General features: G+C 31.7%; 3 protein-coding genes across 7 annotated transcripts; all 3 read right to left on the bottom strand.

Moving 5' to 3' along the window:
- Positions 1-6056: 6056 nt before the first annotated feature.
- On the bottom strand, positions 6057-13113 carry LOC133821719 (probable protein S-acyltransferase 1). Of its 2 annotated transcripts, none has more exons than XM_062253870.1 (5): positions 12940-13113; positions 12435-12740; positions 11086-11307; positions 9671-10146; positions 6057-6411 (listed from the first exon to the last, which is right to left on the bottom strand). In XM_062253870.1, exons 1-4 carry the CDS (start codon positions 13111-13113, stop codon positions 9700-9702), a joined length of 1149 nt encoding a protein of 382 aa, XP_062109854.1. In that variant the 3' UTR covers positions 6057-6411; positions 9671-9699. The 2 variants fall into 2 exon arrangements, with proteins under 2 accessions (XP_062109854.1, XP_062109853.1); XM_062253869.1 differs by having other exon boundaries at positions 6057-6395.
- A 2814-nt stretch (positions 13114-15927) lies between these two features.
- On the bottom strand, positions 15928-20948 carry LOC133824863 (histone-lysine N-methyltransferase, H3 lysine-9 specific SUVH1-like). Of its 4 annotated transcripts, none has more exons than XM_062257871.1 (4): positions 20763-20948; positions 20240-20315; positions 17692-20134; positions 15928-16640 (listed from the first exon to the last, which is right to left on the bottom strand). In XM_062257871.1, exon 3 carries the CDS (start codon positions 19977-19979, stop codon positions 17748-17750), a length of 2232 nt encoding a protein of 743 aa, XP_062113855.1. In that variant the 5' UTR covers positions 19980-20134; positions 20240-20315; positions 20763-20948; the 3' UTR covers positions 15928-16640; positions 17692-17747. The 4 variants fall into 4 exon arrangements, with proteins under 4 accessions (XP_062113855.1, XP_062113854.1, XP_062113857.1 ...); XM_062257870.1 differs by having other exon boundaries at positions 20240-20263; XM_062257873.1 differs by having other exon boundaries at positions 15928-16636; positions 20240-20263.
- Positions 20949-22616: 1668 nt separating this feature from the next.
- On the bottom strand, positions 22617-24289 carry LOC133825869 (uncharacterized). The gene has a single exon (XM_062258761.1). The coding sequence runs from the start codon at positions 23940-23942 to the stop codon at positions 22617-22619; it is 1326 nt and encodes a 441-aa protein (XP_062114745.1). The 5' UTR covers positions 23943-24289.
- Between the last annotated feature and the right edge of the window lie 189 nt (positions 24290-24478).

Genomic DNA, 24478 nt, shown 5'->3' with positions numbered 1-24478 from the left:
GTTTGTAACATGATCCATTATTATCTGCATGGCTCAAATAGTTACTTATGTTGTTTGTTTTTACAAAATTTGATGTTCCAACTCTTTTTGAGATATTTACATAACAATTTTTATAGCTACTTTGTCTCCAAATATTATAGAATTTGGCAAAGATCCAAATTTAAAAAATAATAATAATTAAAACTTTAACCTAATAACAAGCATCATCAAAGTTTATTAGCTTGAGTAGTAGAAATGGAATACTTATTATGTTCCTAAGTGGGGGTAAGTGTGTAAAATTAGAACCTTTTTATTTGAATGAAAAAAAAGAACAATTAAAAGATAGCTTGTATATAAAGTGTCATGCCGAAAGATATATAAATATATATATATACATACACACGCGGGAATTCTCCAATAGTAAAACTCTTATAGGAAAATTGTCATATATAGAGAACTTTACTTTAAATTTTATTGGTGGAGCTCTTAAGTGTTCTCGACCCATGAACAGTTTTCGGCACGATTTTTTCTATGACTGTATATATTGTAGTTGTATTAGAGTATCCTGCAAATTTTCAGAAAATTCTGAATAGTTTACAGTACCGAAAACTAGATTCGAACATGTTACTTTCCACGCGCATAAAAAAATTAGTCACACGTGCAACAACATGTTTGAACTTAGTTTTTGGTACTGTAAATAATTCAGAATTTTCTGAAAATTTGCAGGATGCTCTAAATAGCTACAATATACACGGTCATAAAAAAAAGTCGCGCCGAAAACTGTTCACGGGTCGAGAAACACTAAGAGTCCTACCGGTAGGGCTTAAAGTAAAACTACTATAGAAGAATTGTTCTATATATATATATATATAAAACAATGGTTTATGTATTTTTTCGATTATCTATTTGGACCCTGTATTTTAAAAAAATTATTTTTGGACCCTAATTTTATAAAATGGTTCAAATAAACTCATAAACTCAATTTTGATAAAGAAAAAAGTATAACAATACAGTTTTTTAAGTAGAATGATTTTATTTTTGTACTGAATTGTTAGTTTAGTGAATTATTTGTGATTTTAGTTGAGAAAACTTTGATCAAAATTGAGTTTAGGGTTCTATTTGAACCATTTTAGAAAACATAAGATTCAAAAAGTAATTCATCAAAACAATTTGAACCATTTTAGAAAACATAGGATTCAAAAAGTAATTCATCAAAACACATAGTCCAAACAAATAATGTCACAAAATATAAGGTGCAAAAAAGTATAACCTCTGTAAACAAAGATTATATATATACACATTATTTATATTTATTTATATGTATGTTTCACAATGCCAAGCCACTCATCATTTGAGTTGAAGAACTGTCCAATAAACCATACTCTATTCTCTATTTTTGTCTGCAAGTTTATTTGTTCCATGTTCAAAAGGCTATTGTTGGAGATTTTGAATGTTGTAATTTTAACAACATTTTTGGTAATATTGAAAGGGAAAAGAGAGATTATGTAAGTAATTGGAGTAAGTAAGGTTGGAATGAATAAATTAAAGTTTTCTTCCAAATATCAAATATGTAACTTAAAAGGTTAGTTAGTAGAATTGTACAAGAAGTGCTATTTTAGTCAGAGAAAATCTCTTTAAAGTTAATATATGTATATATATAGCCGACAAAATAATGTTGTATTGAACAACCAATCCAAAAGTGTAACCAAATTAAAGAAAACCTTTTCTTTTTCTTTTCATAAAATTATACATTATAATCATCAATGAGTGATATCTATTTTTGGTCTTAAATCAATCCAATTCAATGACCCTCTAAAAATAATAAAAACCCTTTTTTTAATCTTATATATACCATATATAACTATAACACCTTTAATATCTCTTATCCCTACATGTTACCCACTAACATAAAAAAACAAAAAAAAAGTACTACAACATATAATTTTGCCCCCTCCAAAAAAAAGAACAAAATTGGTTAAATTTACTTGTATTACAACTTTTCGGTCCAAAAGAAAGAAAAAAAGAAGATGGGGAAAATGGCATAATTAAATTTATGCGTTTATACTTTTTTTGATCATGTGTTTTGTCCTATTACCTGTTTGGACCCTGTGTTTTGACAAATTATTTTTTAAACCCTATGTTTTGTAAAATGGTTAAAATAAAACCCTAAACTCAATTTTGATGAAGAAAAAATTGAATATAACAATACAGTTTTTAAGCAGAATGATTTTATTTTTGTTCTTAATTATTAGTTTGGTAAATTATTTGTGATTTTAGTTGAGAAAATATTGATCAAAATTGGGTTTAAGGTTCTATTTTAACCATTTTACAAAACATAGGGTCCAAAAAGTAATTTGTCAAAATACAGGATCAGATAATGGGACAAAACACAAGATTCAAAAAAGTATAAACTCTAAATTTATAGATATAGGGCATCACTTTGGTGCAGCCAACTTTTTTGCTGCACCACTACAGTCATTTGACTATTTCGGTACTTAAATAATTTTTTTGTGACAGTGTACATTGTTATCATTTAAGACATCCTGCAAATTTTCAAAAAATTACAAATAGTTTATAAAGTCGAAAATAAGGTTCAAACAATTAAATTTTACACGCGCATACAGAAAAATAGACATGCATGCAATAATCTTGTTTTCGGCATTGTAAGTTATTCATAATTTTTTTTTTAAATTTGTAGAATATATTAAATGACTATAATGTTCACCATCATAAAAATAAATTATTTAAGTGTTAAAATACCCTACTGGTTGTACCGGTGCCCCAAAAAAGTGGCCCCACCAAGTGCTCCCCATATATATATATATGATCAATTTTGATTAGAGAATTGGCTTCATATTTCTTGAAAAATGGGATCAAATCAAAAGGGCAGACAACCATTCATTTGAAACAACTGGAAAGGAAGATAGCTCATTGTAATTGGAATATTTGGAGAATAAAATTAATTAAAGTCATAAAATTGATACACTCCATTCATATTTATATATAAAAATTATAATTAAGTCAACAAATGATTAATAACTCAAATAAATGCTAATTATATACTAATAACAATGGATAGTAATGGTCTTCGTGATAATTAAAAGTTTTATATGTAAATAGTAATTACAAATATTATTGATATTATTATTTTTAAACCTAATCTATCATGTGTGTAATATTTTTATATTTAGTTTAAGATCATTTAAGTAATATTGAATTGATCATAATTTCTAATATTACAATTACATAATAGTATTAATAATAAAAAAAACACCTTTATTTGACAATAAATTTTAGAGAAATTTACATCTAGTACAACTTTTTTATTAATAAAAAACTTGTCTTTTTAAAAAAAAAATCATGAAACATAAGACCATCTTCGATGCAAGATGTAAATTCTGTGCCAAATTTAGCATAAAATATGAGTTAATGTTTTATTTGACTCAATATTTATAATTGTGCTCAAATGCGCAAGATGCAAATTAATACAAAAAAGTCAATAATTCATTTAATATTTATTGAGAATATATAAAAAAGTATTTTTTTATTATTTTTTATTATCCAAATTATATTCTAAGAAATTTGACATAAAAAAATAAATAAATAAATGATATATACATTTTTTGGAACACCATTGAATCTTTTTAGTACTCGATACTCTAAACAAATCATAAATTCATAAAAAATAATCAGGAAAATTAGTTCTAGATTTTATTATATAAAATCTACTAATATTTAACAATCCCTAAAAATATCAAGATTATTTCTAGAAATATTAACTGTAATTAATAATTTATATAGCAGTACAAACAAATATAAGCTAAATTAGAAAATTTCCAAGAAAGAAAATCCATTCACAAAAGATTGAACAGATAAAATTGTTTACCTACCATATCTCACATCATACGCATATATAATCAAGTAATTAGTTAATTGGCAATCACATGATTACAATTAATATATTCATTTAAATAATTGAATAATTTCTCAATATAATAATAATTTGAGAGTTGATAGCATCCATATCAATGCCAGAAGAAACTCTGTCTAATCCAATTCATAAATAAGGAAATTTATTTTTATTTTTATTTTCTTAAGAGAAAAGAAATTTCTAGATTTATGTAATAACCCAACAATTTTTCAATATGTATATACATAGATTACGTAATTAATTAAGTTAATTTATTTATATGTACATGGTGAAACCCACGTTGTTGAATGTGTTTAGTCAACGAGACCATTGTTTTTCAAAGAGATAATAAATCAATATTAATTAGACCCACTTGTCTCAAACTTTGCAAAATGTTTGAACTCTTTTGTCTTCTTTAGGTTTTAATTATTATTATTATTTTTTAAAAATAAATGTGGCCATAGTATAGGAAAACATCATTATCATCATATGCCATATCACAATTTGGTTTTTGTGATCATTCACAATAATTATTTATGCCTTTCTTAATTTCTTAAAATTATTACGAGTGTTGTTATTTGACACCTGTTTTACATCACATGAGATGACACTCTATGGTTTGTTAGCGATATCTCATAATATTTATTAAATTTAAATGTGTGAGACTCGATATTAGATTGTACTAATATCGGTACGCCACTTCCTTATAATGTTGGACACCAGCAGTATCCCTTAACAATTCTCAATTATTAATTATGTGTGGTGGTCACCAAATTGAAGTTTTCTTTTGTTAAATTATTACTAGTTAGATATTGTCATTAATGAAATATTATGATCTTAATTGTTGATTGACCAAATGAGTTCATGGGTTTGTAGTTTGGGATCTCAATGCCAAAGAAAAAACAGTCAGAACATTTAGTGGCAATTTTTTAATCACAATAAAGTTTTATTGTAATGTAGCATTTAGTAACAAAGTGTTACAAATATTTTATTATTCACAATATTACATGTATAGATTTCATGCTCTTGTATTTTAGTTAAATATATATTTCGACTTATGTTTAAACTAAATTATATATATACAAAGCTTACATTTGTCAGTGATCAACCTTAAGTTTTGTTATGATTTTATATATATATATATATATAATGACAAATTATATTGTGACTAAAAATAAAAATAAGATTTTTTGTTGTGCCCTCTACAAGTTTATGAATATTATTTTTATTATAGTTTGGGATCCCTCTACCAAAAAAAAGTCAGAACATTCAGTGGCAATTTTAAAATCACAATAAAGTTTTGTTGTAATGTAAAATAGCATTTAGTAACAAAGTGTTACAAATATATTTTTATTCACAATAATATATTATAGAGGCAGACTAGTTCATAATTCACACCTTTGTATTTTTAGTTAAATACAATTTTCGATCCTGTAAAAAAAAAAAAGTTTATACTTTTTTTGACCCTATAATATTTTGTTCTATTATATGTTTGGACATTGTGTTTTGACAAATTATTTTTTAGACCTATGTTTTATAAAATGGTTAAAATAGAACCCTAAACTCAATTTTGATAAAAAAAAAATTGAATATAACAACATAGTTTTTAAGCAGAATGATTTTATTTTTGTTCTGAATTGTTAATTTGGTAAATTATTTGTGATTTTAGTTGAGAAAACATTGACCAAAATCGGGTTTATGGTTCTATTTTAACCATTTTACAAAACATAGGGTCCAAAAAATAATTTGTCAAAATACAGGGTCCAAACAAGTAATGGGACAAAACTCAAGATCCAAAAATGTATAAACTCTACAAAAAATAGCCCTTATTCAAAGCTTACTTTTGTCAAAAATCAACATTAAGTTTTTGTTATGAATTTTTTTATATATAATGGCAAATCATATTGTCACTAAAAATAATATTTTTTGAAGTGCCCTCTAAGAGTTTATGAGAATTATTTTGATCACAAATGGGATTTTTTTATATATATATATATAGTGTTTATATCTCTTAACTATCATTATTTGGTAATAACCCTAGTTAATTTATTGGTAAAGTTCAAATTAGTAAATGCCACTTCCCTAACTAGTTTATAGGAATTATGGGCTGTAAAAAATAGGAGACACTATACATGGAACAAACTTCTCCAAATATATATATATATATATAAAAAGAGTGGAATTCTACAATATTATTTGGTAAAGATGAAAATTAGTTGGCAAAATATTACATGAATCTGTTTATTTCAGCTTTGGCAAAAATTTAATTGACACCAAAAAAAAAAAAAAAGCAACACACAACTAGGACTTGTTCTAGTTTAAAGTAGAAAATAAGAATAAATTTGAAGACAATAATGGAAGACACAATGCTTGTTTATCATTTTCCAACTATTATTTTTATGCACTATGTATAATTACATGAAATCCATCTTCAATTCCTCTAATTTCAGCTCATCAAGCCGTCAAAGCTGTTGTTCAATCTGCCTGACATGGCATTACATGTCCTCTGTGAAGAGCAAAGCCTTTGTTAAAACCATCTATTAATTATCACAAATTATCAACAATTTGATTACACAAACAGTAATGATGATAATCATAGTTAATCAATCTAAGCATCAGAATCAAGCCAGCACAGTCCATTTTACTCCTTTCATTAAGTCTTCATATACTTAAAAACTACATCTAGAAAAAGCTTCATTATATAGTAATGTTTATCTGCATTTTTTTTGTAACAGAAAAGGAGAAGCAAAAGTGTGATTGTTGTTTAAGGATCATATTAGCATAATCTGATGAAAATTCGAGAAAAAAAACATGTATTCTGAAAGCGAAACACAATAAAGAAATATAATCATTCTCAATGCAAATTTGCAGCCACTTGCAAAGGACAAGCGCAACTGCATGAGTCACAAATCTAAGTATCAAAAAACTAAAATTTCATTCATGCCACTATGCAAATAGAACCTGTTTAAGGCTGTTTCATCAACTCTAAGGGGGCTGAATCTCTAAGCCATCTGTTTCTGTTGTGTGATTTGGCTCGGTTGTTATGGTTAAGAGTTTGGAGTGAGTTTGGCTTGAGTTGGTGTTTGCCGGGTTCCTGCTATCAGATGTTATGTTGTAGTTTAGTGGGAGATAAACGTGTGAATAAGCTTTGGCGGTCTACTGGTTTGGCTTGTTTTTGGCCAATTTGGTTAGAGCGAAATAACATAATTTTTTATGGAATAATGATATGTGCACCCAAAATCTGCACCCAAACATTACATATAGAGTGATGTGGCAGTACTTTTTAAAACAATAGGTCCCAGTTTTAATAAATGTGATTGGCTAAACTAGTCTGACACGTCACTGTGTGTAATGTTTAGGTGCATATTTTTGGTACACATATCATTACTCTTTTTTATGATAAGGTATCTTTATGTGCCCACATGTGGGAGAGGGTTAAATTCTGTGTTGCCCCTTGGGTGTATGGTTCTAAAGGTTTTGAGGGGTTATCCTTTTTAGACCTCACTAGGGAGTGGAGTAGATTTTTGATTGTGTAGTTTATTATGTGATGCTTGTTTTTCTTTTTTCTCTGTTGTGTTTGTTTTCGTTTGTCACCACGGTTTTCCTCCGCCAAAAGTGAGGGTTATTTATATATGTGAGAAGAGGTCAGTCTAAGACAAAGGCCACTCTCTCTTTTTTTTTTAAAAAAACTCTAATTTGCATATATTTTGGTATGGCTTTTCTGAAGATGGTAAGAAGATGTATTGGCTTTCTCGAGACGAAATGAGTCATCTTAAGTACAGAAGCAATGAATTTAATAGATATCTCCATTTTCAACCAAGCCCTTCTTGCTAAGCAATGCTAGAGGATTATAAAAAATCTGATTCTCTTATGGGTTCTTAAGGTCAGATATTTTCCCTTGTGGGATTTCTCAGCTGTGAAGTAGGTTAGGTCTTTTATTTGGAGAAGTCTATTGGGGTTGGCAAGAACTAGAAGCTGGTGTATGAATCTATTATTCAAGCTCTTTTACATTGTGACTATGCTACTATGGTTTGGATTTATTGCAGTGTGTTTATTTGTGGAGTATATGGCAAGAAAGAAAAAAAAAAGTTGTGCAAAAAGATAAAGATTGAGATGTTGCTGATGTAACTACCTGGGTTGAGAGGTTTTAGCAAAAACTGAGCTCTGCAGGCCCCAAAGATGCCTAATTCTACTCATTTCTGGTTAAAGCCTAGAGAGGGTGCAGGTATGAAGAGGCTGGTCTGGTCTGGCTTAGATGATTAGGAATCATTTAGGCCATGTCATGGCAGCAGGTATGAAGAGGTTATGTGCTGGTGACAACAATTCTTCGATCGACTAATTTGTATTTTATTTGGGAGGAACTAGGGTTGAACCTTGTTTTGCCACTTAGGACGACTAATTTGTATTTTACCAGTCTGTAAACACTTTTTGGGTTCCTGTGTATAAACTCAATATTTTAATGAAAAATAATTATGACGTTGACCTAAATTTTTAATACCTAACCTTGATTTAGCCTTGTGAAGCAGGTCTCTTTTCCTTGTGCTTAGACTGATTCTTAATGCCATGAGATTCGGCATTGCTACAGCTAGTGAAGCAGGTCTCTTTTCCTTGAGCTTAGACTGATTCTTTGGTAGTAGTTAAGGGAATTTCTTATTGGCTTTAAGAGATTGATGTTAGGATATCAGTAGTTCACTTAGTACTTGTTCTTGTGGTTAAATTTCTTTTGTAAAGAAAAGTCCTTATAGTCAAGGAGTGTTTGATCTGGCTGGATGACAATCCAGACTGGTATTTGTAAAGATTTAACTGTTTCTTCAGATTAATGACATTTCTATTGAATAGTTAAAGACTTTTACATGTTTACAGGAAATTTGCGGCATTAATCCTTATGTAGTTCATTTTGTTGCACTTAAATTCCTATGTAAATTTTTTGGCGGCGAAAATCCCTACCGTTACACATTTGGTGCGGACGTTGGTCTCTCAACGATTAAGTGTGTCAGGTAGTACACGTGGCAGCACCTGATTGGCGGTAAAATTCACTTTTGAGAAATTTGCGGCATTAATACATATGTAGCTCATTTTGTTGCACTTTAATGCCTAAGTAAATTTTTTGTTGCCAAAAATTGAATAAAATAATTTATTCACTTCAAAAAATTACTAAAATCTAATTAACAAATTATTGATTTAAAAAAAATTAAATTCATCTTAAAAATTGATTAAATTATTAGTTTTTTAAGATGATATTTTTATTGTTTTTGTTTAACTAACACTTCAATAAGTTGTTAATTAAAATATAACAATTAAAAAATTACTAAAATCTAATTTTCAAATTATTGAAATGTTAAGTAAAACAAAAACAATAAAAAAATCATCTTAAAAATTTATTAAATTCTTAGTTTAGTTTGGATTAATTGTTTATTGTTTTTGTTTTCCAAGGCAACAAAAAATTTACTTAGGCATTAAAGTGCAACAAAATGAGCTACATAGGTATTAATGCCGCAAATTTCTCAAAAGTGAATTTTACCGCCAATCGGGTGCTGCCACGTGTACTACCTGACACACTTAACGGTTGAGGGACCAACGTCCGCACCAAATGTGTAATAGTAGGGATTTTCGCCGCCAAAAAATTTACATAGGGATTTAAGTGGAACAAAATGAACTATATAAGGATTAATGCTGCAAATTTCCCATATTTACACTACCTCAGATATATTACTCACAAGTATAAGCCTCCATAAAACTAAAGTGCAAATGAGGAAAAAAGATAGCAAGAAAAAACATTACCTTTATTTTCCTTGAAAACCAGCAATATGTTAGCTAATGGAGGCTTCTTTTGTTCTGTAACTATAACTAGTACTACTTCCAACAGCAGAACTCCATTGTGGATGTAGTTCTCGGCCTATAGGAACAGAACCCGAATTCAACTTCTTGTCAAGACCACTGAGATGTAAATTCTTCTTCTTAACATTATCATGAAGAGCACTGTAATCCAAATTCTGCAAAATAAATGGAAGTTCTTTGCCATCACCCCTGTTAAATTTATTTCCCATTTCTATGTCTTTTGAGTCAACAAACTCTCTCTCACTTGCTGAGGAAATGGATTCTGAAAGTGCATCATCCACTTCTGACACCCAAGCTCGGAAATTTATCATTGAAGGTGGGATCTTAGTGCACATGACTTCTTTAAGGTTACCTAATACCCCCTTGTTAAATGGGTTTTTCTTCTTATCATATCGATACCTGAAATTCTCATATGTGGTCTGCAAGAGAATAGTAGCCAAATTAGTACATATCATGTCATTATGAAACAGATAATGTTGATGAAAAGTTATGCTTGAAGATAAAACACAATAATCTTGTGAATCTAAACCTACAATGCAACTGTGCTCAATTGTTTCTCACTAAGTTAGGGGGTGGCAGGCGAGTTTCTCGTCTTTGGCAAACTACTCTGTTGGCAATTTTTTGGGCCTTATGGCTTAGAGAGAAATAACAGACTTTTCGAAGATATTTGCAATCCTATAGAGACTATATGGGATGAGATAAAATTTTGGGTGGCGACTTGGGTGTATAGAAACAAAGGTTTTGAGGAGATTGCCTTCTATGACCTTATTAGAGATTGGGGCAACTTCTGGATTTAATTTTTGGGGGTGGGATTTGTTGTGGGTTTTTTGATTGTTTTGTTTTGTTCTCTTTGTAACCACGGTATTCCTCCGCCACAAGTGAGGTTTTCAACTTTTTGAGTAGAGGTCAGCCTTTTGACCTTTGTCTCTTTCTCAAAACAAAAAAAAAAAAAATCGGCTAAATAGCACCAAATGATAAAAGGCTAAGATGATGGATCCTAATGAGTAGTTAGAAACAAGAGAGGGAAATCATTTGGTGGTACAAAGAGCTGAAATAATCTCCTTGAGATGGATAAAAATGAAAAGCCTTTGCCGCTGTTTGTTGATCCTATGGTGACATCAAGATCGAGTTTTTAGAACAGTCTAGTCTATTGATTTAAACATGAAGAGTTCACTCAAACTTGAGCAGAACAGAAGAATGAAAAAGCTCATTGATTCCCTATTTTTACACTAAAATGTATCTTCAAGCTTAATCAGTCTAGTTGAGTTCATAGAAAACAAATGAACCTGCCAATGAAACTCTCAGACTGAAGAGGCAATTCAACAAAAAATAACCAATAAGGGAAGGAGATGGTTTACCTGATTGGTGCAAATAAGATAGAAATGGAAAACTGTAAGTCCACCAACAAACCAGACGGCAATAAAGCAATATACTATGAGGATAACTGATAGGATATTGCGGGACATGACAATCCAAATGCTGGACCGCTCTCGAAGAATGTTGATCCAGGAAAAGACAAATACATATATGCACAAGATGGTTGATGTTGATATAAACATTATGAAGTATGGATAATTGCGCTGCAATAACAACATGATGGTAAAGAGCATTAGTTTCGTGCGAAAACCGATCAAAGAAAACTCCTTGATATTAAAGTAACTAAATCAAACATAGCAGGCTAGATATCAATTCCACAAAAATACAGGAGTTAGAGAAGAAAGAAAAATATAGATTAGTAACTATTATCCTGGTCTCATTTTGCTGAGTTTAGCAGTTAAATTTCCTCATATGTAGCCAACTTCTAGCTTAAATAAAGTGTCTTTTTCACAAGGAAAAATTGTTTCAATTTAATTAAGCAAACCAATATCTAAGTAGTAACCACATAGAATGTATGGCCATATACATATTTCATTTGTATACTATGAAAGTAACTAAACTGTTCTAATGAATATATTCAAGTGTTACAATGTTCTTCCAAAAAAGTTACAAGAAAAAGGAGAGTTCAGTTCTAAGATATTACTTGAAAATTAGCCTACTAAAGGTAAATATTTAAGTAGTAGGCTAATATTTCAATTATGATGAAAAAAAACACACAAGGAAGTAGAGTTTCTTATCTAATATTGATGTACAAGGTGGTCATTTGACACTGAGGGTTAACAATGAAGAGGTTAAATTCAACATTTATCAAGCACTACAGCAGCATGACAACACGAGCACATGCCGCCGTGTGGATTCTATTGAGGTAGTAGTAGAGGAGACGATGAGAAAAGAATTATGTGCTGATCCTTTACAACATTGCCTTAATTCTAGTATTACTCAAGCTGTTGGAGAAGGTGAATGGTGAGTTTGTGGGTGATGAAGTGGTTGAATGTGTGATGGCTCTTAGTGCTAGTGGTATTAAAGTTGAAGAAACTCTTTGTCAAGCCAAGGAAGGTGAAGTTGAGAAGGAAGTGGTGGAAAAGCAAGATTTGAAACAACTCCCAGATCATTTGCGTTATGAGTATTTAGGAGAGAATTTCACTTGCCCAGTGATCATTTCATCAAAACTCTCAGAATGTGAAACTGAATTAGATATAAAATGACACTAATAAGTGAATCTAAAATTCACTTATCAAATATCTTCCAAGCAACCCCTTTCAGACACCAATCTGACCATTCAAACAGCTAATACATTCTTTAGTTAAAACAGTATATGGGGATAACTTACCAATCCAATGCACTGACCAACCCATGGACAGTGGTGATCAAACTTCTGGACACAGTTGTTGCAAATTGAACAATGAGAAGCCCGTGGTGGACGATATAGCAAACATGTGTCGCAGAATTTCACTTTTACTGTTTGACCATTTACCTTCATATCCTTTATTCGGGGTATTTTCAGATTAGAGACTCTAGCATTCACCCATTCCATTGATGGGGTACTTTCAAATGTCTCCTCTGAATCAGGTGGCTGTGTGTTCCTTGGGATTATTCCTGGATCTCGACCAGATGTTAGGAACAGAAAAGAAAAATCCTGCACAAAACCATTGACAGGTTAGGCCTGTTTCTTACTCCTAGTTTTGCTTCAACATCTTGATCATTCTCCTTATATATGAATAGAATTCTCATGTCACTCTAGCTTATTTTCTTATTCTTTGGATTTTTTTTATGTTTCTTATGGAAGAAAAGATATCAATATTAAATGAAAAGAAGAAGAGTTTTAATTTACCAACCAAAAGAGTGAGGATAATTCCTCCAATTAGTACAGGGTAGACAAAGAATGGATTTTGTCCTTTGCTCGTTACAATCATTCTTATGCAGAATGTTATGGCAGGACCTCCAATTAAGAATGTTGTTAAGAACAATGATCCAGCATCATGACCGAAGACTAATCTTCCACCACACATGAATTTCTGGCCAGAAAAAGAAGCTATGTCAGTTGATTTAATACTGTGAGAACTATCAGTATTAATGTTGGTGTTGAGCACTTGTATTGCCCAAGTCAATTTGAAACATGAAATGAAACTATTTTCAAAGAAGAAACAAAGTCATACCTTTAGAAGATAAATTCAATAAAAAAAAATATGAGAAATTTGCTTATTGTGGTTTAGGATTTGAATCCTTGGGAGGATCTACCTAACAATATACTAGATTTTCCTGCCTAGAGAGAGGACAAGTTAAAAGATAATAATAATAATAAACAATGTACTATGAATTTCTCAATGCTTAGTTCTCAATCCAGGCTTCAATTATTACTATTACACAAAAATAAATAAAAATAAGGGTTTATACTTTTTTGGACCCTGTGTTTTGTTCCATTACTGGGTTTTGACAAATTACTTTTTGAACCTTATGTTTTGTAAAATGGTTCAAATAGAACCTTAAACCCGATTTTGGTCAAATTTTTCTCAATTAAAATCACAAATAATTCACCAAACTAACAATTCATAACAAAAATAAAATCATTCTACTTAAAAACGATGTTGTTAAATTCAATTTTTTCTGCATCAAAAAAATTGAGTTTAGGGATCTATTTGAACCATTTTACAAAATATAGGGTCCAAAAATAAAAATTTTAAAACACAAAGTCGAAACAGTTAATCAGAAAAAATACAAATCCAAAAAAATATAAACCCTCAAAATAATGAACACAATTCAACAATAATGAATATAATGACAAATAAAGAAATAAATCATCAACAACAATAAGATATGACACAAGTTTATGAGAAATGAATGCACTAAGTACATTCCATGATAAATAGAATCAAACCCAATTCATCATTTCCCATCTCATTTCTCAAAAACCAAAAGCAACAAACAATAAAAACCATACAAACAAAGATGAAAAAAGAGATTTTTATATTAAGAACATTACATTGTTACCCTTCCAAACTTGGTAGAGGCGATTGAGATTGGACCTTGGAGGAGCAATAGCCGTATCCATACCATGGGAAGAACAGCTCCAAGCTTGGTCCTTATTAGCTCTCATATTATTTTTGTCTTTATTTATATTGTTCTAATGAATAAATAATCTCCTTTATTCGCCAATACCCACTTGAAATCTGATCAAGAAAACCCCATAAACATAAGATTAAGACTCTTTTGGCCAATGGGTATTGCGAATGAAACAAGATCAAAGGAGGGTTTTTTAATGGTTTTTTTTGTTCTTCTCTGTTTTGGAAAGAAACCCAAATGGGGAGCTGGCTGACCCTGGCCCTGGCGCTTCCCCTGCCCCTGCCCCTGGCTCTGGCTCTGGCTCGTCTCCCTCTCCACAGAGCGATCTTCTTCCTCTGTTTCTTCTTCTTCTTCTTCTTCTTCTCTAACAAACAACCATTTTCTCTGTCATGCTGTCATCCTCTAACCATTTCTAAACCAATGCGCCTTTTTCGCGCCAAAAAGCCAACTATTTGACTTATTTATTATTCATACAAATGCATCAATATATATCTACTAATTATTTCTAAAAGTTTATTTATTTATTTATTCTATTAAATACCCATTCTTTTTTTTTTTTTGACAAAATGCCCAATCTTATTTTAATCCTCAAAGTTCTAACTTTTTTTTATTGAATTTTTTTTTAATTATTTTTACTTAGTATTATATAAAAATATTATATTAACATCAATAACAATAAATAAAGAGCTTATTTTCTTAATTGAACGAGACAAAATAACATTCATAGCTGTAGCTTTAACTCATGACTAGATTTAAGCCTTTGGCTAGTAATTCAGCTCGAAAGACAAAATATATTCTATCGAATCACGATAATAGTACTAAAAACTAATTTTGAATCAAGGACAACATATCCAAGCATTGCATCACCAATAAAGGTAATCTTCCAGACCATTCTTAACGATTCAAAACTAATTAAGAAATTACGAGGAACAGGTATTAATCATATTAATTTAAATTCACTTGTTTATTAAACTTGCCGATAAAATAATAACAAAAAAGTTAGATGTGTAATATGAACTCATCTATTTCGTATTGTTTTTCAAATTACATCATGTCAAAAAAAATTGACTTTTTACACTATGTTTGGTTGGGATGAGAGATGGGTGAATGGAGAGTAGTGGAATGAAAGGTTGAATCATTATGTTCGTCAAAAGGGAGAGGAGAAAATGAGGGAGAATTTCTCCCTCTAAAGCTTAAAAATTCAATCCCTCCATTTTTTAGAGATCTAATAAAAAGACAAAAATAATTAATATTTATATTAAAAAGATAAAATTATAATTATAATTTTAATATATAATTTCTTCTGCATCCTTCTAACTTCACTTCCGATACCAAACAACATAAAAAAAAAAAACAATTATCATCTTCATCCATCATATGTCACATTCATCCTTCGGGAAATTTGACTTTTAACTAACGGCATTCCTACAAAGAAAACTTTCATCTTTGGTTTCTACAAGGCATTAGGCATAGCTAGCAATACCGTTTGCTTGGACATGAAGATGATTGATGGCATTAGGCATGTGATGCCATGAGTGAACTTTCATACATGGGCATGGCTTAGCCTTGAGCCTGAGAGTAGAGTACCTAACCTCTCATATTGATTATTGATAGTTACTTTTCTCCTTTATTATATTAGTCATTCAAGATTAAAAATTTCTGCTTTGGAATTAGATTGATTGATGATTGATTGATTGATGATGGAGCAAGATCATGAGTCTCCTCCAAGTTAAATTATAAATAACCATCTTCAACCAAAGATATAAAAATCCACTTAGGAAATTTGGCCAAGTAATTTTGGACCGGTCCTAAAAGTATGCCATGATCCACATTCAACACAACTAGTAAGAACAAAAAAGAAAAATATAGTGATAATAATAATCCAATTTTAACCATGGAGCCAGCCATTGATTTTCAGAGATGACAAGCATTTTTCTGTGATGGGAAATTTGCAGTCCTTCCATTGTGCTTGTGCCAACAAAAGTTTCTTGCGCACACACACACCAAAAGCAGACTTGTCCATCTCAACTAAATTTGTCAAAAAAATACACAAGGTGCCTTGTGTGCCAAGTAACCACAGTTCTTCTAGAGTGCCTAAGCCTCCAAGGCTCGCACCAAGATCCCTGACTGCCAAGGCTCGTGGCCTCCCTTTTCGTTCTTCGAAAAAACGCAAACACAAATTCAATTAATACAAGTTTCTTATCCCTAGAATTTAGTAGTTCTGCATTGATACAGTAGAGAAACTAAACCGATAACAGGAAAAAGCAAAGCAACCCATTCCTGTAAATTTCATGCTACAACTACATAATGTTAGTACACTGATGAAGGGAAAACACTGTGTCATCAGGGAATCCATATACTACAGTCAGAAATGGCAGTCCTGATATTCATGAAAAAACTTAAAAGCTACATACTTTCAAAAGGTCATGAGCTCCACACACAAGCAGCACCGCCACTGGAGAGCCCTTCTTCCTGGCTGCCAAAGATCAGTATCAGAAAACGAAAAGAGGGACTCGGCTCACAAAACATTAACCAAACACAGTCGATCAGTATAACAAGTTCTTGAGTAGCCAAACTATGGAAGACCAGCAAATTGATAGTCATTGACATTAAGAAAAATTTAAGTACATGTTTTTTTTTGGATATAGTTAGCACACATGGTGCTCTTAAGAAACAAATAACAAAGAGGTCCTGATTCAAACCTGAGACCTCCCCTTTTATCAGATTTCACCCTCACCACTGAACTAGCCAAGAAAAATATAGGCATATTGTATACCTCGACTAGAGCAGTGAAAGTTTTGTAAAACTAAAACAAACTAGCCAAATTAGAGATAGTGTCAAAAGCTTATCTTCTGATTGCATGGTTTCATAATCAATAGCAAAAAAATAATTAGCACTGTTTTTGGGATAGTCCCACAAGGTTTTGGTGAACACATACATTTTTTTAGAAAAAAGAAGCCAAATTCATGTTTTGATGTGGGCAAGCCTATCACAGGTTACAATTGATATGATATGGAGATGAGCCCAATTCAGAGAAAAAGATGAAACTTAGATCTAGATAAGGCTTACCTCAATACCATAAATAATACAGTGTTAATAAATAATTGAAGTTCATATACTGATAAGAGTTAACGGTGCATCACAAATTTTGCTTTTAAAATGAGACAACTAAGTTATTCAAACACACACAATCAACATGGCAACATGCAATATTGATGTCATACAACTTTTTTTCTTTCTTTCACAATCTTTATGGCATGGCACTCCATGCTTCTATACACCTAGCAAAGGAGTAATTTATAATCAAACTATAGATAATAATTAGCATACATATTGATTTGGTGATGGTGAACCCCTTTCTTCAGAATTTAGTAGGAAAATTAATAAGTAGACTACTTCAGAACTCCATCATATGCCCTTTTCACTCCAACTAATTGTAAAAGCACTTAAATCCTAGAGCCATAAAAATAAATAAATAATAAAACACAATGAAAGAAACAAACTAAAAATCCTATATAATCACCAACCTTTTCAAAAAGCAAGAGTATGCAAGGTCCACCATCATGCAAATACCCTTGATAGACTACAGACAATAGAAACCCTTGCACTTTAATGACCCACAGAGACATTTTCTCTTCCTTTGGTCTATTTCATCATCTGGGACCACACCATAATCATATGTCAATTCTGTCATCGGAGCAATGTGTCTGTTCGCATAGAAAGCAACATGAAGATCGGGCTCACTTCTATTTTCACGCGAAACTGGCTGCCAGATTACATTTGGAGAACAGCTGTGGTTCATAAAACGTGCAACATTCCCAGAATATCTTGCACTTATAACAAGAGGAAACGGGAGTTTTGAAGATTCGATGGAATCACCAGGCAGAACTCCAAGTGGTTGAGGAGTACGAGTAGCATCAAAAACGAATTCATCATCTACATCAATCCCGAACTTATCTATCTTAGTAGGATCACCAACGTGCCCAGCGTATTCACAAATAAAGGTTCCAGCACGGATGGGGTCCAGAGACCTTAAACCCCAACCTCTGTTCTTAGTTTTAAAAACTTCCAAATGAATTTTCAGGCCACCTTGAGATGCGCGGTTTCGGCAATTAGAAGCACACTGACAGGAAGGCCCGCACTCTTGTACTAAGGACTTTTGGCTCACAAGAAGCCCATTTGCGGTATATGGGAGAAAGTCTCCATTCTTTTGAATGCAAGGGCAGTTGGAATTAGTAGGTAGACATCCACCAATGCAAAGACATCCAGAAGAAGGAACTGTTACGTTCATTGGACTGGGATACTTGAGAATAGAAATATAAGTGAAGTGGGCAGGACCCTTCTCGCCATCTACATCATTTACCAAAGAAACGGGTACTTTTTCTTCCCCTGAAGTAAGATCTGGCAATACAACTCCAACCCTTGAAGTATCTCCTCCTTTCCATTGTTCAACTGATTTCCATATTCTAAAAGCTTCAGGCTGATCGGGCAGTCTAACAAATTTATACTTAAAAACATTGCAACCGCTTTTCCCTTCTTTCTCCACCCATGATTCTTGTATTTTATATAGACCATCATAGACATATATTTTACCAGTTTGAGTGTTCAGATCCCTCACACCCCGAATAACTCTTACCACATTGCCCCTATGTGTAGATTTCTCCAAAGCAAGATTACCCCTTTCAAGCTTCTGATCCATCATTGCCTTATCTCTCCTGTTAACACCACCCTGACCACTGTAAATAATAACATCAGGATCATCAGCATAATCTTCATATCCACCAGAAGAAACAATACTCACTGCAAGAGGTTCTTCCTCTGAAGAGTTTTTGACAGTCAAATAATCAATTCCAGCCATACTTGGAGCATGTAATCCAACCAAACACAGCTCCATTCGGAAGAAAAAAATATCCCCAATTTCAACACCAGGAACAGATCCAATCCTCTTATTGATATTTGTCCGGATTCCCTTATTCATAAAGAGTGTAGCAGCCCTTAGATCAGGACGCTTATTCCCTCCTGAAACACTAACATCTTCAATTTGTGAAATCCTTCTACGGAACAAATCATAAACCATAGTAAGATATTCAATAGATACCCGGTCACCTTCAGTTTGTCTAAATGCATCACTAAATGATGCTTGAATTTTTTCAACTAACACATCTACGGTTGCATCAGAAGAGGTAACATTTATGTCTTGGGCCTGGCCACTAGTACCACCACTAACCCGCTTCCGGGATTTACGCCTTGGCCTCCCCGACTTTGTAAGTTTTTCTTCAGTTTCAGTTGTTGGCGTAGCGAAAAACTCAGAACTCTCATTTTGGTTGTCAGCATACTCCTCTTCCTCTGCAGCCGAGCTTTGCGGCTGTGTCTGAGCACGGCTTCTGGTCATCCTTTTAGATGACCTAGCATTTCCATTTGCAACCCCTGTAGACTGGTTTCTTCCAGCTGTTGCAGATGATGGGGTCCTGAATGAATTTATTGGAACTGCATTTGATATTGTTGTACTGTTAAAGCCAAAAGGTGGCGGTGCACTCTGATTGGGGACACTGGCCGGGGTATGTTGTTCAGGATGTCTTTGAGAGTCTGATGAATTGAAAAAAGGATAAAACGGAGATACTCCATTGGGGAAAGGTCCAGATGGAGTAGCACAAACAAAGGGAGCAGCAGCACCTTGTGGAGTTGTAAATGTTGAAACATTAGGTGCATTTGGAAAGACCGGAACAAGACATCTTAAAGGCTTTACATCCAAAACCCTTGATTTATCAAACGACCCAGAAACCGGAGTAGAGTCTTCACCAATAGTTTGTTCCATTTAACACTTCCAAGAAGCACATAAACTTTGTTCTTTGTTTCCCTTTTACTTTCTTAACAACAATCCCCTTCTACTATTTCAACAGCACTTCCTTTTCCTCTAATTTCTTGACAACACTAACCTTCTTCTACTGCTTCTCTTTGAAATAACACAACCTACATCAAATCAGACAACAAGAGCAGCAACATTAGGATAAAAGCTTTTGAGCAACAGAATACATTACAGTAAAAGCCCAGTCAATCAATTGAGCTGAAGCATACCAAGTCCAGATGGAAACAGACCACCTGCAACATGAAAACAGCCATGAAAATGAAAGTATTTAAATTTTCACGAACCCTGTAATAAACAACCAAAACATGCTAATTGCAAAGTCTAGCTACTGAAACGAAAAGAGAATCCTCAGCTTTTGAGCTAAGTTGAGGTAACAACTATAGTCATTTCAAAAGCAAAACTAAAAGACCCGAGTCAGCATAAGCCAAAATTCAGTAAATTTCTTCATTTTCCTCAGAGAACAAAAAGTGGGTCAGAGAGATTACTTAACAAATCGAACAAACAACCTCGAAAACTCAATGAAAAGCAACGAATACGAGATCAGAAAGGAAACCCACAAAGCAAAAAACAGTAAAAACCAAAAAGATTTAATTTTTATTGTATTTCTCTAAAGAGAACAAACGAAAAGAGATGGGGTTTTTTCAGATCAAGCAATTGAGTACCAAAAAAGTTAAACGAAGTTGTGAGGAAACTCAATCAAACCCCATGATCCCAACATACATACATACATACCTGAAAAACGACGGCGAGAGATTTAGCAGAGATTTGAGAGGTGTTTTGGGACCTCAATTTTGTCCAAGTAACCAAACCAATGAACAATGTTTTTGGTGTGTTTTTCACAAATTTCAATTCGGGAAGAGAGAAGGATCAAGTGGTTCTCGGACCATAGACTGTTCAATGGAGAACGTGTTGTAATTCTAGCTCTGAACTATTTACTTCGCTTATTTCCCATATGTATTCATTCACATTCATGTACTTTAAACTTTAGAGTATAATCTTTTAAAAATTACTTTATATATATTTATTTTTTGATAAAAAAATGGTTGTATACATTTTTGTAACGGTTATTTGTCTTATTTGGATATTGCATTTTGATAAATTATTTTTTTAGTTTTATAATTTTTAAAATAGTTTAAAATTTTCTGAACTAAAATCACAAATAATTTATTAAACTAACAATTCAGAATAAAAATAAATAAATATTCTGCCTAATAACAGTGTTGTTGTTATGTTCAGTTTTTTCTTCATTTAAATTGAGTTAAGAGGTTTGTCTAAATTATTTTACAAAATACATGATCCAAAAAAGAATTTGTCAAAATACAAAGTCCAAACAGATAATTAGACAAAACACAAAATCGAAAAAAAATATAAAATTTAAAAACATTAGTTGTTAAATTATAAAAGTGACAAAAAGTTCTCATTGTAAACCAAAAAAATTAAATAATTGACATTGGAAGAAGAAACTTCTCCTCTGTGATAAGAGATATACTATATAGTATCATTAATTTTTTAAAATATATATTTTACTTGACTGACAATTCTTCACAACAAACTTCATTTCATTGATATTTTGGTGTGTTTGGTCTTAGTCTATTGATTTTTAAAAAAATTAATATTAAATAAAATTATTTAAAATTTTAATTTAATTTAAAAGAGAAAATTAAAAGTAAAATGTTTAATAAAATGAGAGTAGTTATATTTACACCCCATACATATATATATATATATGAATATATCTCATTTCTAAAAAAAAATATTACATATTTATCATAAAGTATAATAACTAAAATGTACCATTTAAAATTTTTAATTATATTTAGTACACCTCATTTATAATAAAACTAAAACTATAATTTTTTTTATGTGTTTCTAACCTCTAAAATTATATATATGAAAGTGAGTCTATTCTATTTCGTAAATTAATTTTTCATTAATTTATATTTGAGATTGTATTTAATCTTTATTTATTTTATTTAACTATATGTTTTTATTAAGTATAATTCAATTTTTTATTTAAAAATTTTCATTTCTAATTTTTAATAGATAATGTGAATAATTTATTTTATTTTTATTTATTTGTAAAATGAGTATAGAATTCAAAATTTAGTATAGGTAATAAATTATTTATCTGGAAGCTGGACGATAAGTTATTTATTTTTTGTAGTTTGGACGAGAAGCTGGAAGGAAATGATGTCTCTCGCTAATGATGTCTTAGGCCATCTCCAACCCATTACCCTATTATGGTGTTGCACCAACACCAAAACTAAAGAATCTTAACACCATATTTTTTTTCCATTCCAATCACAACACCAAAAATTACACCAAAAAATATATTATTTATTATTATATTATTTTTTAATAAAAATATAATATTCTTTTTATTATTTTATTATTTTATCATTTATTTATTTAATTAATCAATTAAGTAAAAATGTCATTATTAATTACATGAAACTTATTTCATAAATATTAAAACTTGAAAATTATAATAACACATTACATTTTCCTATTTAAATATTACACTACTAAAATAAAATATATTCAATTAACCCTAAAACATAACACACTCTTGAAATATTAATTAAATTAAACTAATTTTCCGATACTATATTCGTCCCACAAGTGTTCAATTAATGCATTTCGAAGTGCAATGTGAGCATCCTTATCTTTGATTTTTCTATGTCGAGCTAGAAATTCTTGAAATCGAGCATCGTCATTACCCACCATCTCAACTTCTGGATCTGGCACTTCGAACCGTTCTTCAATGGGTGCATTAAAGTCACGTTCATCTTCTATTATCATATTATGCATAATAATACATGAAGTCATTATATCATGTAATATCCTCTTATTCCATAGACGCGATGGTCCTGCCACAATGGCAAATCTTGATTGTAATACTCCAAACGCACGTTCTACATCTTTTCTACATGCTTCTTGTTTTCGAGCAAAAAATTGTTTCTTCGGGTCACGTGGCTCACGAATGGTTTGAACGATAGTAGACCATTTTGGATATATACCGTCAGCTAAATAATAACCCATATTATACTCTTTCCCTTTAATGACATAATTAGCGGGTGGAGAAACACCCGCAGCAAGATCAGCAAAAAGATGGGACGCCTCCAACACGTTAATATCATTGTTAGATCCAGGTAGACCAAAATATGCATGCCATATCCAAAGATCATAGTCAGCTACAGCTTCAAGAATAATAGTCGGAGATCCACTACGACCAGCGTATTGTCCTCCCCAAGCCGTAGGACAATTTTTCCATTTCCAATGCATACAATCTAAACTACCCAACATTCCTGGAAAACCTCGACTTTCACCAATGTGTAGTAGCCTTGCAACATCATCAGCGTTAGGTGATCGGAGATAGCGGGCTCCAAAGACCTCGACAACAGCACGACAAAATCGTTTCAAACTTTCCAAAGCAGTAGATTCTCCTATTTTGATGTACTGGTCGGTAGCATCTGCCGGTACACCATATGCCAACATTCGAAATACGGCTGTTACTTTTTGTAGACCCGATAACCCAAGCTTACCGAGTCCATCTCTTCGTTGGACGAAGTAATTGTCATGCCTTTGTACAACATCATAAATATGAAGGAATAAAGCACGACCCATTCGGAATCTTCGGCGAAACATCGAGGCAGAAAATCGAGGGTTCTCTGCAAAATAGTCGTTGAAGAGATTGCGATCAGCATTTTCTCGGTCACGGTTGACTACTATATGACCAGGAATTGAGCCCCTGTGTGACCCTTCGTTATTTTGATGTTGAGCGATGCAAAAATTGTTGTTAGCAGTAATTTGACATACCACTTGTTTTTCTAGATCATCATAATAATCATCATCATCTGAAGAAGAAGAAGACGATGCCAAATAAGATGAACTACCATAATGAGAATTCATCTTTAGTCGTATGTGTAGTTGGTCTACATTAAGCCAATGTTTTATAGTGTAGATATTCACTATCTTCAGATTTCAAATTATTTTGTCTTAAGAAAAGATACTCATAACATTGTATTGTCACATCGTATTTTGTCTTCAGATTTCAAATTATTTTGTCTTAAGAAAAGATACCCGTAGCATTGTATTGTCACATCATATTTTGTCTTCAGATTTCAAATTATTTTGTCTTAAGAAAAGATACCCGTAGCATTGTATTGTCACATCATATTTTGTCTTCAGAAAAGATACCCGTAGCATTGTATTGTCACATCGTATTTTGTCTTCAGATTTCAAATTATTTTGTCTTAAGAAAAGATACCCGTAGCATTGTATTGTCACATCATATTTTGTCTTCAGAAAAGATACCCGTAGCATTGTATTGTCACATCATATTTTGTCTTCAGAAAAGATACCCGTAGCATTGTATTGTCACATCGTATTTTGTCTTCAGATTTCAAATTATTTTGTCTTAAGAAAAGATACCTGTAGCATTGTAT

This window comes from Humulus lupulus, chromosome 3 (genome assembly GCF_963169125.1).
Source record: "Humulus lupulus chromosome 3, drHumLupu1.1, whole genome shotgun sequence".
NCBI classification, from domain to species: domain Eukaryota; kingdom Viridiplantae; phylum Streptophyta; class Magnoliopsida; order Rosales; family Cannabaceae; genus Humulus; species Humulus lupulus.
The sequence above is the reverse complement of the archived record's forward strand: the minus strand, read 5'-3'. Positions and strand labels throughout refer to the sequence as shown.